The 12,665-nt window shown below is 37.0% G+C and overlaps 1 protein-coding gene across 4 annotated transcripts in view; it reads left to right on the top strand.

Annotated features, from left to right (window-relative positions):
• LOC145242248 (ectonucleoside triphosphate diphosphohydrolase 7-like) overlaps positions 1-12,665 on the top strand; it is a 118,384-nt gene that overhangs the window by 68,483 nt on the left and 37,236 nt on the right. For all 4 annotated transcript variants that reach the window (XM_080105256.1, XM_080105258.1, XM_080105259.1 and 1 more), the window contains exons 3-4: positions 357-507; positions 5,505-5,668. In XM_080105256.1, coding sequence (XP_079961382.1) covers positions 357-507; positions 5,505-5,668 — 315 coding nt within the window. The remainder of the gene's footprint in view (positions 1-356; positions 508-5,504; positions 5,669-12,665) is intronic.

The raw sequence follows: 12,665 nt of genomic DNA, 5'->3' as shown, positions 1-12,665 counted from the left end.
TATATAATTAATCTTTTAAAAACAGGCATTTTCCTGATGTAAACAAACCAGAATGTACTTATTTCCTGTCCACGACGGCAAGATGTGCCGTGAGGCCAGAAGGGTGGGGAGATGAGCGCAGAAAAGATAATGCAATCTGTTATAATGTGTCGCCTCATTTCCATTACATTTGATTAAATCATTCAAAAAATATTTTTATAAAACTTCATATGACAACTATTTTTGCGTATCTTATACCGAATTCTTTGTTTTTACTTTCTGCTATAATATAGGTTTACTTTGTGTCCAAAATGTATACATGAGGATAGAATAATGACAGTTAATAGACCTTTTTTTTTTTTTTTTTCTGCCTTCAGGTCTGTCTACGTTTGGTGACAATCCTTCAGCAGCGAGCGAGTACCTCCATCCTTTGCTTACATACGCTGCTAACCATATCCCAGAAGAAAAACACTCTGAAACATTGTTGTATATTTTGGCAACTGCTGGAATGAGAGTCTTGCCGGAAAGGTAAGTTGGTAACCATGTTGTTACGTTTCTGCTTTCGTGAGGATCGATAATTTGGATTAGTCACCAATTGACCAATAATATGTCTGAGAGATCCTCGTTCAAACTCCTTAACAGTTGCAGGCAACATGAGTTGGAACAAATACATTGAGGATATTGCTAAGGCTGCTGCAAAGAAGGTGAGCTCCAACGTGCTAGAAAAATTACTCCCATCCAAGAGTGTCCTATATCTCTACAAAGCCACCATTCGTCCATGTATGGAGTATTGTTGCCACATCTGAGCTGATGCACCTATCACTAGTCTCTCCCTTTTAGACAGGGCTCCAAAAGTAAGAGCCTCAAATCTAATACGTTCCGCACTATTGGCCAAGCTCTAGCCTCAGTCCCATCATCCCAATGCTGCCTATTTTACAAGTACTTTGACAGAATGTGCTCTGATGAACTCACAGCACTTCCCCCCCCCCCTTGGCGTACATATTCCTGACCAACCTCACAAGCAGCAAAATCCCACCCCTTTCACTATTGAGATCCCTAGATGCAAGAAAGCCTTCTACTTTAATAGTTTCTGCTAGACTTTGAAATTCCCTTCCTGTTTCCTGCTTCCCTGACTGTTAACAGCAAAAATTTAAATCTAATATGAACAGACATCTTGCTACTCAACTTCCCACAATCCCTTGTTAGATATGATCTTAAATAATATCGCCTTATAATCAAGTGGTAGTATGCCTTGTGTGAGATGAAAAAGTTTTAAAAAAATCACAATACTCTTCATAGACAAACAGCAGGTAAGGAGCAATCGCAGCAGCTTAGAAAGAAATGAAATGACTGTTGTGTTCTTAGAATGCGTCCAACAAGTCTTGTAAATGATTTTTATGACAACGATTTCATGTGAACTGAAGAAATAACAATATTCGAACTTGTTATGGAAGCTGTATGACAATTTTGAAATGATTCCCAAGCATCAGTTAATCGCCAATTTTTGGAAATCTGTAATTTACTATGCACATTGAACTGTTATTCATAGTCGATTGATGGTTGGAGATGAAAATGTTCAACAGAAGGATTTTGTCATTCAATACGTAAAAACTTTTTCTCTTTTTTAAATGAAACAAATTTTCCTTACAAACAGTAATCTTTATAATTTATGTGTGAAGCAAGGATTTCTTTCAGTTTCAGCTTTTATCAGGTTGACAAAGAAAGTTCTTGTAGTTTTTAACGTTTAAATTCAGATGAACATATCTCGGCTTAAACAAAAATTTATTTAGCAAAATAAGCACCATCAGAATAAATTAACTTTTGCCAATGCTAAACAAATGTATTTATGCCAGTAATATATAAATCTTGTGTTCTGGTAGCAATGAAGTCATTGAGGGCGTTTTTGATATCGCTTAGGATTTTAAAGCATTTCTCACACGAGTTGTCAAGATGCTTGAAAAAGTGGTAGTTGGTAGGTGAGAGGTTTGGAGAGTATGGCGGATGAGGCAGTTCATAGCCCAATTCATTCAACTTCTGCAACATGTGGTCAGGCATCGTCGTGGAGAATAGGGTCTTTTCTGTTGACTAATGCTGGGTGTTGTTGTCGAAGTTTCTGATGCATTTCATCCGTTTGTTGACAATACTTATCTGCCATAATGGTTTCGCCTGCATTCATAAAACTATAATGGATGAGACTGGTCGCAGACCACCAAATAGTCAGCATGACCTTCTTTTGGTGCGACTCTGACTTCGGGAAGTGTCGTGGAGCTTTGTTGGCATTTAACCACTGAGCTGAGTGTTGCTGGTTGTCGTAAAGTACCCATTTTTCATCGCAAGTCACAACCCAGTCGAGAAACGGGCCCTTCTTGTTGCGTAAACGAAGGGAAGATGATACTTCATAACAGCGTTTCTTTTGAGTGTCGTTCAATTCGATTTATCAATTTTTTTTTGTCTTTCCAATCTCTCTCCAGTGGTTGGAAATCGTTGTACACGTTACATCTAATTCAGAAGCAAGTTCTCAAACTACTGTGCATGGATTGGCTTTGACTAAGGCTTTTAATTGATCGTTATCAGCATCCAATGGCCAACCACTACAATCATCAAGATTCTTGTCGCCGCCAGGAAATTTCTTAAACCACCATTGTGCTGTGCATTCAGTAATAATTCCTGGGCCAAACGCTTCATTGATTTTGTGAGCTGTTTTAGCAGCTTTCGGCCTAGCTTGAATTGAAATAATAAAATTGTGTGAATTTGTTTTTCTTATAACGAAAACTTATTTGAAAATACATCATTTGAAATCAAAAGTAAAAATTCTGCAAGAACTTTTGCGTCAACCTAATACATAATTCGGTGGCCATGTTCTTTCTAGACCAGTGTGTCGACATATTACCACCTAAGCAACAGGTCCATAGACTCCAAAATTACCGGAATATTTTTTGGGTCTATCTGATGAAATATTTAGGAGAATAGCAGCAGCATCATCATCATCATCATCATAATAATCTTTGGTTTAATCTGTTTTACATGCTGGCATGTTGGATAGTTTGTTTTTTTTTTTAAATAATTTTGTCACCTCAAACAAGGCATATTGCTTGCCACTTGGATGTGAGAGGTTACTATTTGGAATCATATCTAACAGGAGATTGTGGGGATTTGAGCAGTGAAATGTTTGTTCACATTGCATTTAAACTTCTGCAGGTTAGAGCAGTCAGAGAAGCAGGAAACAGAGAGGGAATTCCAAAGTCTAGCAGTCTGTGGGAAGAAACTATTAGAGTAGGCTTTCTGGCATCTCAAAACCTCAATATTGAAGGGTTGGGATTTTGCTGCGTGTGGGTTAGTCAGGAGTATGTATGTCAACGAGGACACAAATGCTAGGAGTTCATCAGAGCACATTCTATTAAAGTACTTGTAAAACAGGCACAGGGATGCAATATTGTGATGATGGGACAGAGGTTGGAGCTTGGCCGATAGTGTGAGACTTATTAGATTTGAGACTTTTTTTTTTGAACCCTGCCTAAGATTGAGAGACTAGTAGTTGATGCATCAGGCAAGATGCATGCATGGGCAAATGGTGATTTGTAGAGGTATAGAATACTCTCAAATGTGAGTAATTTTCTAGCACAGTATGGGGAGCCCATCTTCTTTGCAGCAGCCTTAACAATGTCCTCAATGTATTTATTCCAGTTCATTTTGCTTGTGAATGTTAAGCTGAGGAGTTTAGAGGATGTGATTTGTTGTGGCAATCGGTGGTTTAAAAGGTTTTTTTGGAGTTGTTGTTCATACCAAAAAAAAAATGTGCAGAATGAAACTGTTTGGAATCTGGTTTAGAGACAAGAGTTTTTCTATAAAAATACTGTTACTTTAAATAAAAGAAAAAAGATATCAGAATCGATTTGTAAAATGGTCCCTTAAAAACCTGAATACGATCACATTTTATATCCGTAGAAATGTTGTGAAAAGAACAGCTAAAATGAGAAGTTTTTTGAATAAAAGTATTTGTATATTTTCTTTAATGCAAAAAAAAAAATTTTTTCACTTGGGAATTTCATTTTTTTTTTTTTTTTTTTTTTTTACAAGAGTCAATGCTTATCAATGCCCGTAGGGCACTTGAGGATAAGAGCTGAGGAGTGTCAAATGGTCGGTAAGACAACACCATAATGATCGGTAGTTGTGGAAATTGGATAGAATTTGATTATTTCAGAAGACAGCTCACGGAGAACTTTACATTGGACTTGAAAACGACAGTGCTGTAGTTAGCTGGAAAGAAGCATCACAGTATATAGGAGAGCAGTTCTAGGAAAAACTTTGTTCATGGAATATGTGCTTAATTTTAGGCACAAATAGAGAGCAAGGGAAATTGTTGACAATGGCTGTAGCTAGACGAGTGTTTGTTGTGAATGTTTTGCAGGGGGTGGGACCATAGAATTAAGCATAGTCAAGCACCTGCCATGAAAATGACAATAGAGCAAAGATAAGGATAGTAGCTGTTTTTTCTTTCTTTTCTTTGTGGTTGTGTGCATAAGACAACAACAAAACATAGAATTGATTAAAACAATGGAGCATTAAAAAGGCAAGATCAAAGACATCCTAAGATGCAGTACTAGGGAGATGCCACTCGGAACACCTGTCCCTGCTTTTGACACGGTACAAAACCAACGTAAAAATCTAGTGGAGGATATCCTCTTCTTTTCCCTACAGCCACTTTTTCACTGAAGACATTTTGCTAGTCTTTCTCTGTCATTATTTTCGTGATAGGTGCTCGGCTGAGCTTCAATCTGATTCTCCTTTCTGAAACATTCACAATAAAAACTCGTCTAGCTACAGCCACAATCAATAATTTCGATTTCTTCCTCTGTGCACCTAAAACTAAGATTCCATGAATATTTTTTTTTCTTCAGACCACCGATCCGTGGCATACAATATCAGAACTGCTTCCCAACTAACTATAACATAGTTGTTTTCAAGTCCAATGTTAACAAATTCTTGTTATTCTGAAATAATCACCATCACCATCCACTTGGCACACTCATTATCCCTTATCCTTGAGTGGACTTTAAGCCTTGGTAAGTGGTGACTCTTGACTAAGTGGACTCTTTTAATTCATTACATAAAGGGTAGTTGTAGATCCAGTTAAAAGTGCAAAACTACTAACCAAAGACCCACACTGTAGGTTTTTTCTTGACCAGCATTGCTCCGGATGTATTATTAAATTTAGAAAAAAATATTCTATGTGTGGAGAGAGGGCAGCAAATAGGAATTTGTATCATTTAATATTATCAAGATGTATATACATTAAGTGTGTGTGTTAACAGAGAGGAATGGGCTAGGTGAAGAAGAGAGAGAGGGGCTGGGAGATGAAAGGAGAAAATGGAGGAGGAAAAAAGTTGGATAGAAATTGTTACATTTTTGCCCAGGGCAATGCTGGGTAGCTCTGCTATAGTCATATGTAAAATAGAAATTGTAGCTTTTAAATGTCTTTCATTGCTTTCATTATTTTGAGAATTTGCTTTCCATTTTATTTTCAGCACCCAACGAAGAATTCTTGATGAGCTGCAAACTTCCATCCCGAAAGATTTCAAATTTGTCGTGGCCGACAATCATTTTGAAGTGATTACTGGCAAACAGGAAGGCGTTTACGGTTGGATCTCTGTTAATTACATTCTCGATAAGTTTTCTCATGGCATTGAAGGTTTGTTTGCTTTAAGGATTTCATCTTTAAATTTTACATTACAGATTTTTCGTTTTTGCTTTCATGTTCAAATATTTATCATGGATGTGAAAGAATGAAAGAGTCACCTGTTATGCGAAAGACTTGGACGAATGCTATGGAAAGTATATGTCTGAGAGTGAAAATCAGTAAGCTATAGTGTTGCAAATCCTCAAAAGAAGAAAGTTCCCCTGCTCAGTTTGAGGAAAGGAGTGCTATTACAACCCCAAACTTTTTTGTATAGTAGCTATCCTAAGCCCCAAACTTTTAAATAGTAGCTATCCTAAGCCCCAAACTTTTAAATAGTAGCTATCCTAAGCCCCAAACTTTTAAATGGTAGCTATCCTAAGCCCCAAAGTTCTAAATGGTAGCTATCCTAAGCCCCAAAGTTTTAAATGGTAGCTATCCTAAGCCCCAAAGTTTTAAATGGTAGCTATCCTAAGCCCCAAAGTTTTAAATGGTAGCTATCCTAAGCCCCAAAGTTTTAAATGGTAGATATCCTAAGCCCCAAAGTTTTAAATGGTAGCTATCCTAAGCCCCAAAGTTTTAAATGGTAGCTATCCTAAGCCCCAAAGTTTTAAATGGTAGCTATCCTAAGCCCCAAAGTTTTAAATGGTAGCTATCCTAAGCCCCAAAGTTTTAAATGGTAGCTATCCTAAGCCCCAAAGTTTTAAATGGTAGATATCCTAAGCCCCAAAGTTTTAAATAGCAGCTATCCTAAGCCCCAAAGTTTTAAATAGTAGCTATTCTAAGCCCCAAACTGAAAATGGGCAACATTTAAAAGACGTTATTTTTCATAAATAAAAATTGTTTGAATTTTGTATTTTTTTTTTCTTTTTAAATTTCCCAATGTCTTAGTCAGATTGTGCTAAAATTGCAGAAAGATATAAAAAAGATAAATAATCTAAGTTCAAAACCCTTTAGTGACTTTTTGGACAGCATGTAAAATGTCAAGAAAAAACTATTAATTAATTATGAGCGAAAGAATTTAATGTTTATAAAAAGAAAAGATTAAATTTTGCTTATCTTGTTGTGTGTCCACCCTATGGATAATAATAAACTCTTCCACATCATACTATATAAAGACCAAGAAAATCCATCCCTCAGGATTAGCACATCAGTCATGCACACTTAAAAGCCAGACTAACATATAACCTTTATTAGTTGTATTTTATTTCTACTAATTACCAAGTTGTGTTTTTCTTCTGTATGCTTACAGGAGCACAAAAGTTTACATCCAAATTTTTACATAAAATAGAAAGTTTAGGATAACAAAGGATATAAAGATTCGATATAAGGTTGGAGACTGTTCAAAGAAAATAAAGTAATTGTAGATAAAAGGACATAAGGTTGTAATCTATATATCTATAAAAGTGAAATTGTGTGTGTGTGTGTACATTTCCCTACCAAAGTACTCTGTCAATTTTCAGTCTACAAACTCCTTATAAAGGGCATTGAGATTTGGGAAAATCTTTTTAATTTGTTTTCGGACAGAAATTTGGCTGTCAAGGGTCAAAGTTAAAAAATTTGACCTTTGAAAGCTCTACCAAATTATTCCACCAATTTTGGGTCTAAACACTTGAAATTTTAGATGTAGGTTACTTGGACATGGATCAAACGTTTTAACTTAATTTGAGCCCAAAACAAATGTTATGGGGTCAAAATTGAAGTCCAAGTTAAAAAAAAATTTCACCTCTCAACCAATTTTTGGTCTAAACATTTGAAACTTTACATAAAGTGTATTCAGACCTAGGGCAAGTTTTTAATCTGTTTTTCGCCAAAAATTTGGCTACCAAGGCATCAAAGTTCAAAAGATTTGACTGTTGCGGTCTCTAGCAAACTATTCAACAAATTTTTGCTCTAAACATTTGAAATTTTACATAAAGGAAGCAAGCTTTTTAATCAGTTTTTGGTCGAAAATTTGGCTGCCAAAAGGTCAAAGTTGAAAGAGTTGACCTTTACAGACTCTACCAAACTCCTCTGCCAATTTTGTGTCTAAACACTTGAAATTTTAGATGTAGGTTACGTGGACATGAGTCAAACTTTTTAATATATATACATATGCACATAAAGTCATGAATAGTACATAGGGCCCGAGCAAAGCTGGGCTGAAATAATTTTCACTTTATTATCCACCTGTTGCAATCAATAATAAGGTAATGAATGTTGTTTAATATTTCAAAGATATACCTCCTGCACAAAAATTCTAAAGTCCATTATTCTCGGATAAAGTTTTTTGTCTTGAAAGTTAATGAATTAATCTAATATTGTCTTCTTTTATCAACCCTTACCATTTATATTTTTCTTTCTTTTCGCATAATGTGTTTAGCCTTCAATACCGCACTGTCATAGCCTTCAATATCCTAAATTTTCTATACACTATGTACAGTGCTTCAACGAAACTATAATAATCTTTTATAAAATATATCACATGCTGTCAGCCAAGCTCCAACCTCTGTCCCATCGCCACAATGTCACATCCCTGTGCCTGTTTTACAAGTCCTTTGATGGAATGTGCTCTGATGAACTCATAGCACTTGTGCCCCCTCGACATGCATACTCCCAGCTAATTAGAAGCAGCAAAATCACCCTTCTCCTTCACTGTTAAGATCTCTAGATGCCAGAAAACATTCTACTGTTAGTTTCTTCCCTTGGACTGCTAGACATTGGAATCTTCCTCCCCATCTGCTTCCCTGAGTGTGCTAAGTTTAAATGTAATGTGAACAGACATCTCACTGGTGAAATCTTCACAATCCCCATAATCCCAAATAGCCTCTCATGTTCAGATGCTAATACATGTGAAAAAGTGTATTAAAAAAAAACACTCCATGTTTAAAAAGGAAGTGTCCTCTATAGTATCAGATCTGACCGAATGGTTAATTGTAGGCATAGACCAATTCATACCATCTAAAAAATTCCAACAAAAACCTAACAGCCAGCCATGGTTCTCCCCAGAATGTGCTGCTGCTATCGCGCACAGAAATCACTTTTTCCATAACTACCAACGTAATAGATGCACTGAGACTAAAGCTGCTTTCAGGACTGCCAGCAACCACTGTAAAAGAGTAATAAAACATGCAAGAGAGCTATATGCCCAGTCTGTTAAATCCAAGGTAGCTGATCAGCGGCTTGGTTCCCACCAGTTTTGGCAAATAACAAATAGGATCCTGAACAGAAGTGTGCGTTCTATCCCAACCATTATCAATGGACCAGAGGTTATCTCGTCAGCGTCAGACAAGGCCAAACTATTTGCAAAGAACTTTGCAGCTAATTCTACCCTATGCGACGAAGGCAATCAACTCCCCATATTTCCTCCTATAACACAGAACAAGCTAGGTAACATACAAATATCCGTGCATGAGGTCGCCAAGCTAATAAAAAACCTAGATTCCAGTAAAGCAACTGGCCCTGATGGCATCCCAATTATAGTGTTAAAAAAGCTTCAACCAGAACTTGCTCCCATACTTACGAAACTATTTAAGCGCTGCCTTAAGGAGAAGTGCTTTCCGACCCCCTGGAAGACCTCATCAGTTTGCCCTGTATTTAAGAATTCAGGTGATAAGTCATCTCCCTCTCAATACAGACCAATAAGTCTTCTCTGTGTTATGAGTAAGTTACTGGAATCAATATTAAATAGAGAAATAGTCAACCACCTCAGCAGGAATAACCTTCTTAGTGACACACAATATGGTTTCCGCTCTGCAAGATCTACCGCAGATGTGCTGACGGTTATATCCCACAGGATTAGTGAATCTCTTGACAAAGGCTTCCTTTCTAGGGCAATTGCTCTTGACATATCAAAGGCCTTTGACAAAGTATGGCATAAGGGTCTACTTCACAAGATTTCCAGCTACGGTATAACTGGAAATGTTTTCTCAATCATTAAATCATTTCTCTCCGATAGGCTCATAAGAGTAGTGGTAGATGGACAAAAATCGGAGGCCTGCAATATAAATGCTGGAGTCCCTCAGGGGTCAATCCTGGGCCCAACTCTCTTCCTGATCTACATCAATGACCTCCCTAAACACATACTTAAATCATTCGTTGACATCTATGCTGATGACACGACCATCTACGGCAACACATCAAAGGCTGTAAATGACGAAGTTCTCTCTGATTCTCTCTCCTCTGATCTCGAGCGCGTGGTTCAGTGGGGGAAGATGTGGCTAGTTACCTTTAATGCATCCAAAACCAAACTCCTATCCTTACATCATCAACGCTCTGATCCCCAGCTGGCATCAATTGTGATGGATGGCTCTCGTCTGGGTGAGGCCCCGTGTTTTGACAAGCTTCTGGGTTTGACCTTTACTCCTGATCTGAAATGGAACACGTACATCAAGTCTGTTGCCAAGGTCGCAGGAAAGATGGTGGGATCCTTCTACCGCTCCAGAAGATATCTCACTACTGATGCAATTCTCTATCTATATAAAAGCCAAGTACGGCCAAGGATGGAATACTGTTGCCATATCTGGGCAGGAGCTGCCAAAAACAGCCTATCATGCCTTGACAGAGTACAAAATAGACTTCGTGGTTTAGTGGGGGATGCCCTTTTCTCTACCCTGCAACCCCTCTCCCACAGAAGAGACGTTGCGAGCCTATCCTTGTTTTATCGTTATTTTCATGGCAGTTGCTCGTCTGAACTCCAATCCCTGGTCCCCCCCTCGCCAATCTTTCACGAAAAACACCCGTCTAGCTGAATCCACTGTGAAAAATTTCCCCCACTCTATATCTGTGCCTAAATCAAAACGCGGATTTCATGAGCAAAGCTTCTTTCTTAGAACTGCACGCCTATGGAACTCTGTTCCGTCTGCCTGCTTCCCTCCGGACTACAACTTGGATGTCTTCAAGTCTAATGTTAACAAATTCCTAATGAACCGCCCCCCTAATTAAACACTTCATAAAATCTCCTCACTAACGTTATGTACTTGCAATAACCCTTATCCCTGAGTGGCTTCCGGGCCTTGATAAGTGATGATCACTGTGTAAAAAAAAAAAAAAAAAAATCCACGAAATGTAATTTGATATCTTTTAGATATATGAAATTCAAACATGTTGAAACAGGCCTCCATTTTAAATCTTTAATTGTAATAGGAATTGGTTTTTGTTAGATGACGCCATGTTGAAAAGATAAAAAAAAAAACAAATGATTGGCATTAGTTCCCTCCTCCCAGTTGTCAGTTTTAGCACGGTTTTGTCAAGAAACACAAGTTATGTTTTTAAACTTTCTAACAGTTGGTCGGTCCTGGATATGACCTTAAACTATATCCAATAGTGAGGCCCCAGTTTTTTGGCTTTGGGGAGTGTGGAGCCACCCTTTAATTGCCATTGCTCTCAGGTCCACTCTGACCCGAAATGGTAGTACTTGTTAGGGTCCCAACTATGGGTTAAATAAAAACCGACTTGGAAAAAAAACAAAAATACTCTATTAAAAAAATTGTTCTTCAAAATCACTGGATTCGGCATTTAAATAACCTGAAAAGGGTTGATATGCCGTAAAATAAAACCAACCAACCTAACAGTTGGTTGGATCTCTTTATCATTCTTACACCTTCACAAAATAAACAATCAAGCACACGCACGCATGTACACACACATGCATGCACACACACACACACACACACACGTGTATATCCAGTTGTTGAATACTCTCTGATTGTTTACTGTTAGTACCTACTGACTTCACATATATGAGCATTTTAATTTTCCTTAATTCCTGTGTTAATTGCTTTTTTGTGGGGTGGGGGATGATCTAATGTCACCTGGATTTAGGTTTGGCAGTAGGGTACCAGTGCCCTTTTTTAGCAAGGAAAACTGAACTTGGAGGATGGGAGCTGATAAATTGAAATTATTTATATTTGCGAAATATTAGAAAAAGAAAGCAAAGAAGTGGTAAAAAGTAAGATTTTTTTTTTTTATAAAATTCAATATTGCAGTTTTAGCTTCGGTTGTTTTGTTTTATGGCATATCAACCTTTTCCAGGTTAATACCAAATCCAGTTTTATTTTGGAAACACTTTATATGCTTCAAGTTCTTTATATCTACAAATATCTGTTTGTAGAGTTTGGTTTGGTTGTTTTATGGCATATCAACCCTTTTCAGGATATTTAATACCAAATCCAGTTATTTTGTAGAAGGTTTTTATTCTTCAATCGCTAGTTTGTAGTGTTTTGTTTGGTTGTTTTATAGTGGATTTTATCGTTTTTGTTCCCTGCCCTGCAGAACATGAATGAGTTTTGCAATGAGAGAGGGAAAAGGGTTACAGTATTAATACTTGGTACATTTTAAGTTTGGAAACCAGTCAGGAAATGGGGGAGATAGAAAGAGAAATGGAAAGAAGGAAAAAAAGTGGGTTGTTGTTTTTGTTTTTGATTTTGCAAAACATAATTAAATTTTGCAAAAAAAAAAAAAAAAAAAAAAATAGAAAAACAGACATCAATGTTAGGTGCATTTCATCTCCGGACTCCGATATCTCCAGACAGCGTGATTTGGTAGCACCAGTGTAGTTTTAGGGGTTATATGTTGAGAAACAGCAGTTATATTGTTTTTAAACTTCCTAAGAATTGGTTAAATAATTTGATCTCTTCAACATCCTTACACATACACAAAACAGACATCTTGCTGCTCAGCTCCCCACAGTTCCCTGTAAGACACGATTCCAAATAGTAGCTCCTTACGTTCCAAGTGACACTGTTGTTTGGGATGAAAAAGAGTTTAAAAAAAAAAAACGACAAAAAAAACTGTTTCTTATGTTTGATTTATCCATTTTACAACAATAATAAAAAAAAAATATGAGTCATCGAAAATTGAAATTGGAGGGAATTTGACTATATTTACCCATTTTGTCGCTCTGAACTCTAGGGTGGTTTGTGATGCCTAAAGTCATTATGCGAATTGTAAATAGTAAAATTTTGACCTTTTCATTATTTTTGCTCGTTTGAGGCGTTCAATTGAAACTTGTCTCATTAAATCATGTGACAGG

The sequence above is a fragment of the Euprymna scolopes genome, chromosome 21 (assembly GCF_053919585.1).
Source record: "Euprymna scolopes isolate OS-2025 chromosome 21, ASM5391958v1, whole genome shotgun sequence".
NCBI classification, from domain to species: domain Eukaryota; kingdom Metazoa; phylum Mollusca; class Cephalopoda; order Sepiida; family Sepiolidae; genus Euprymna; species Euprymna scolopes.
Note: the sequence above shows the minus strand (reverse complement) of the source record. Positions and strands in the feature narration are given on the sequence as shown.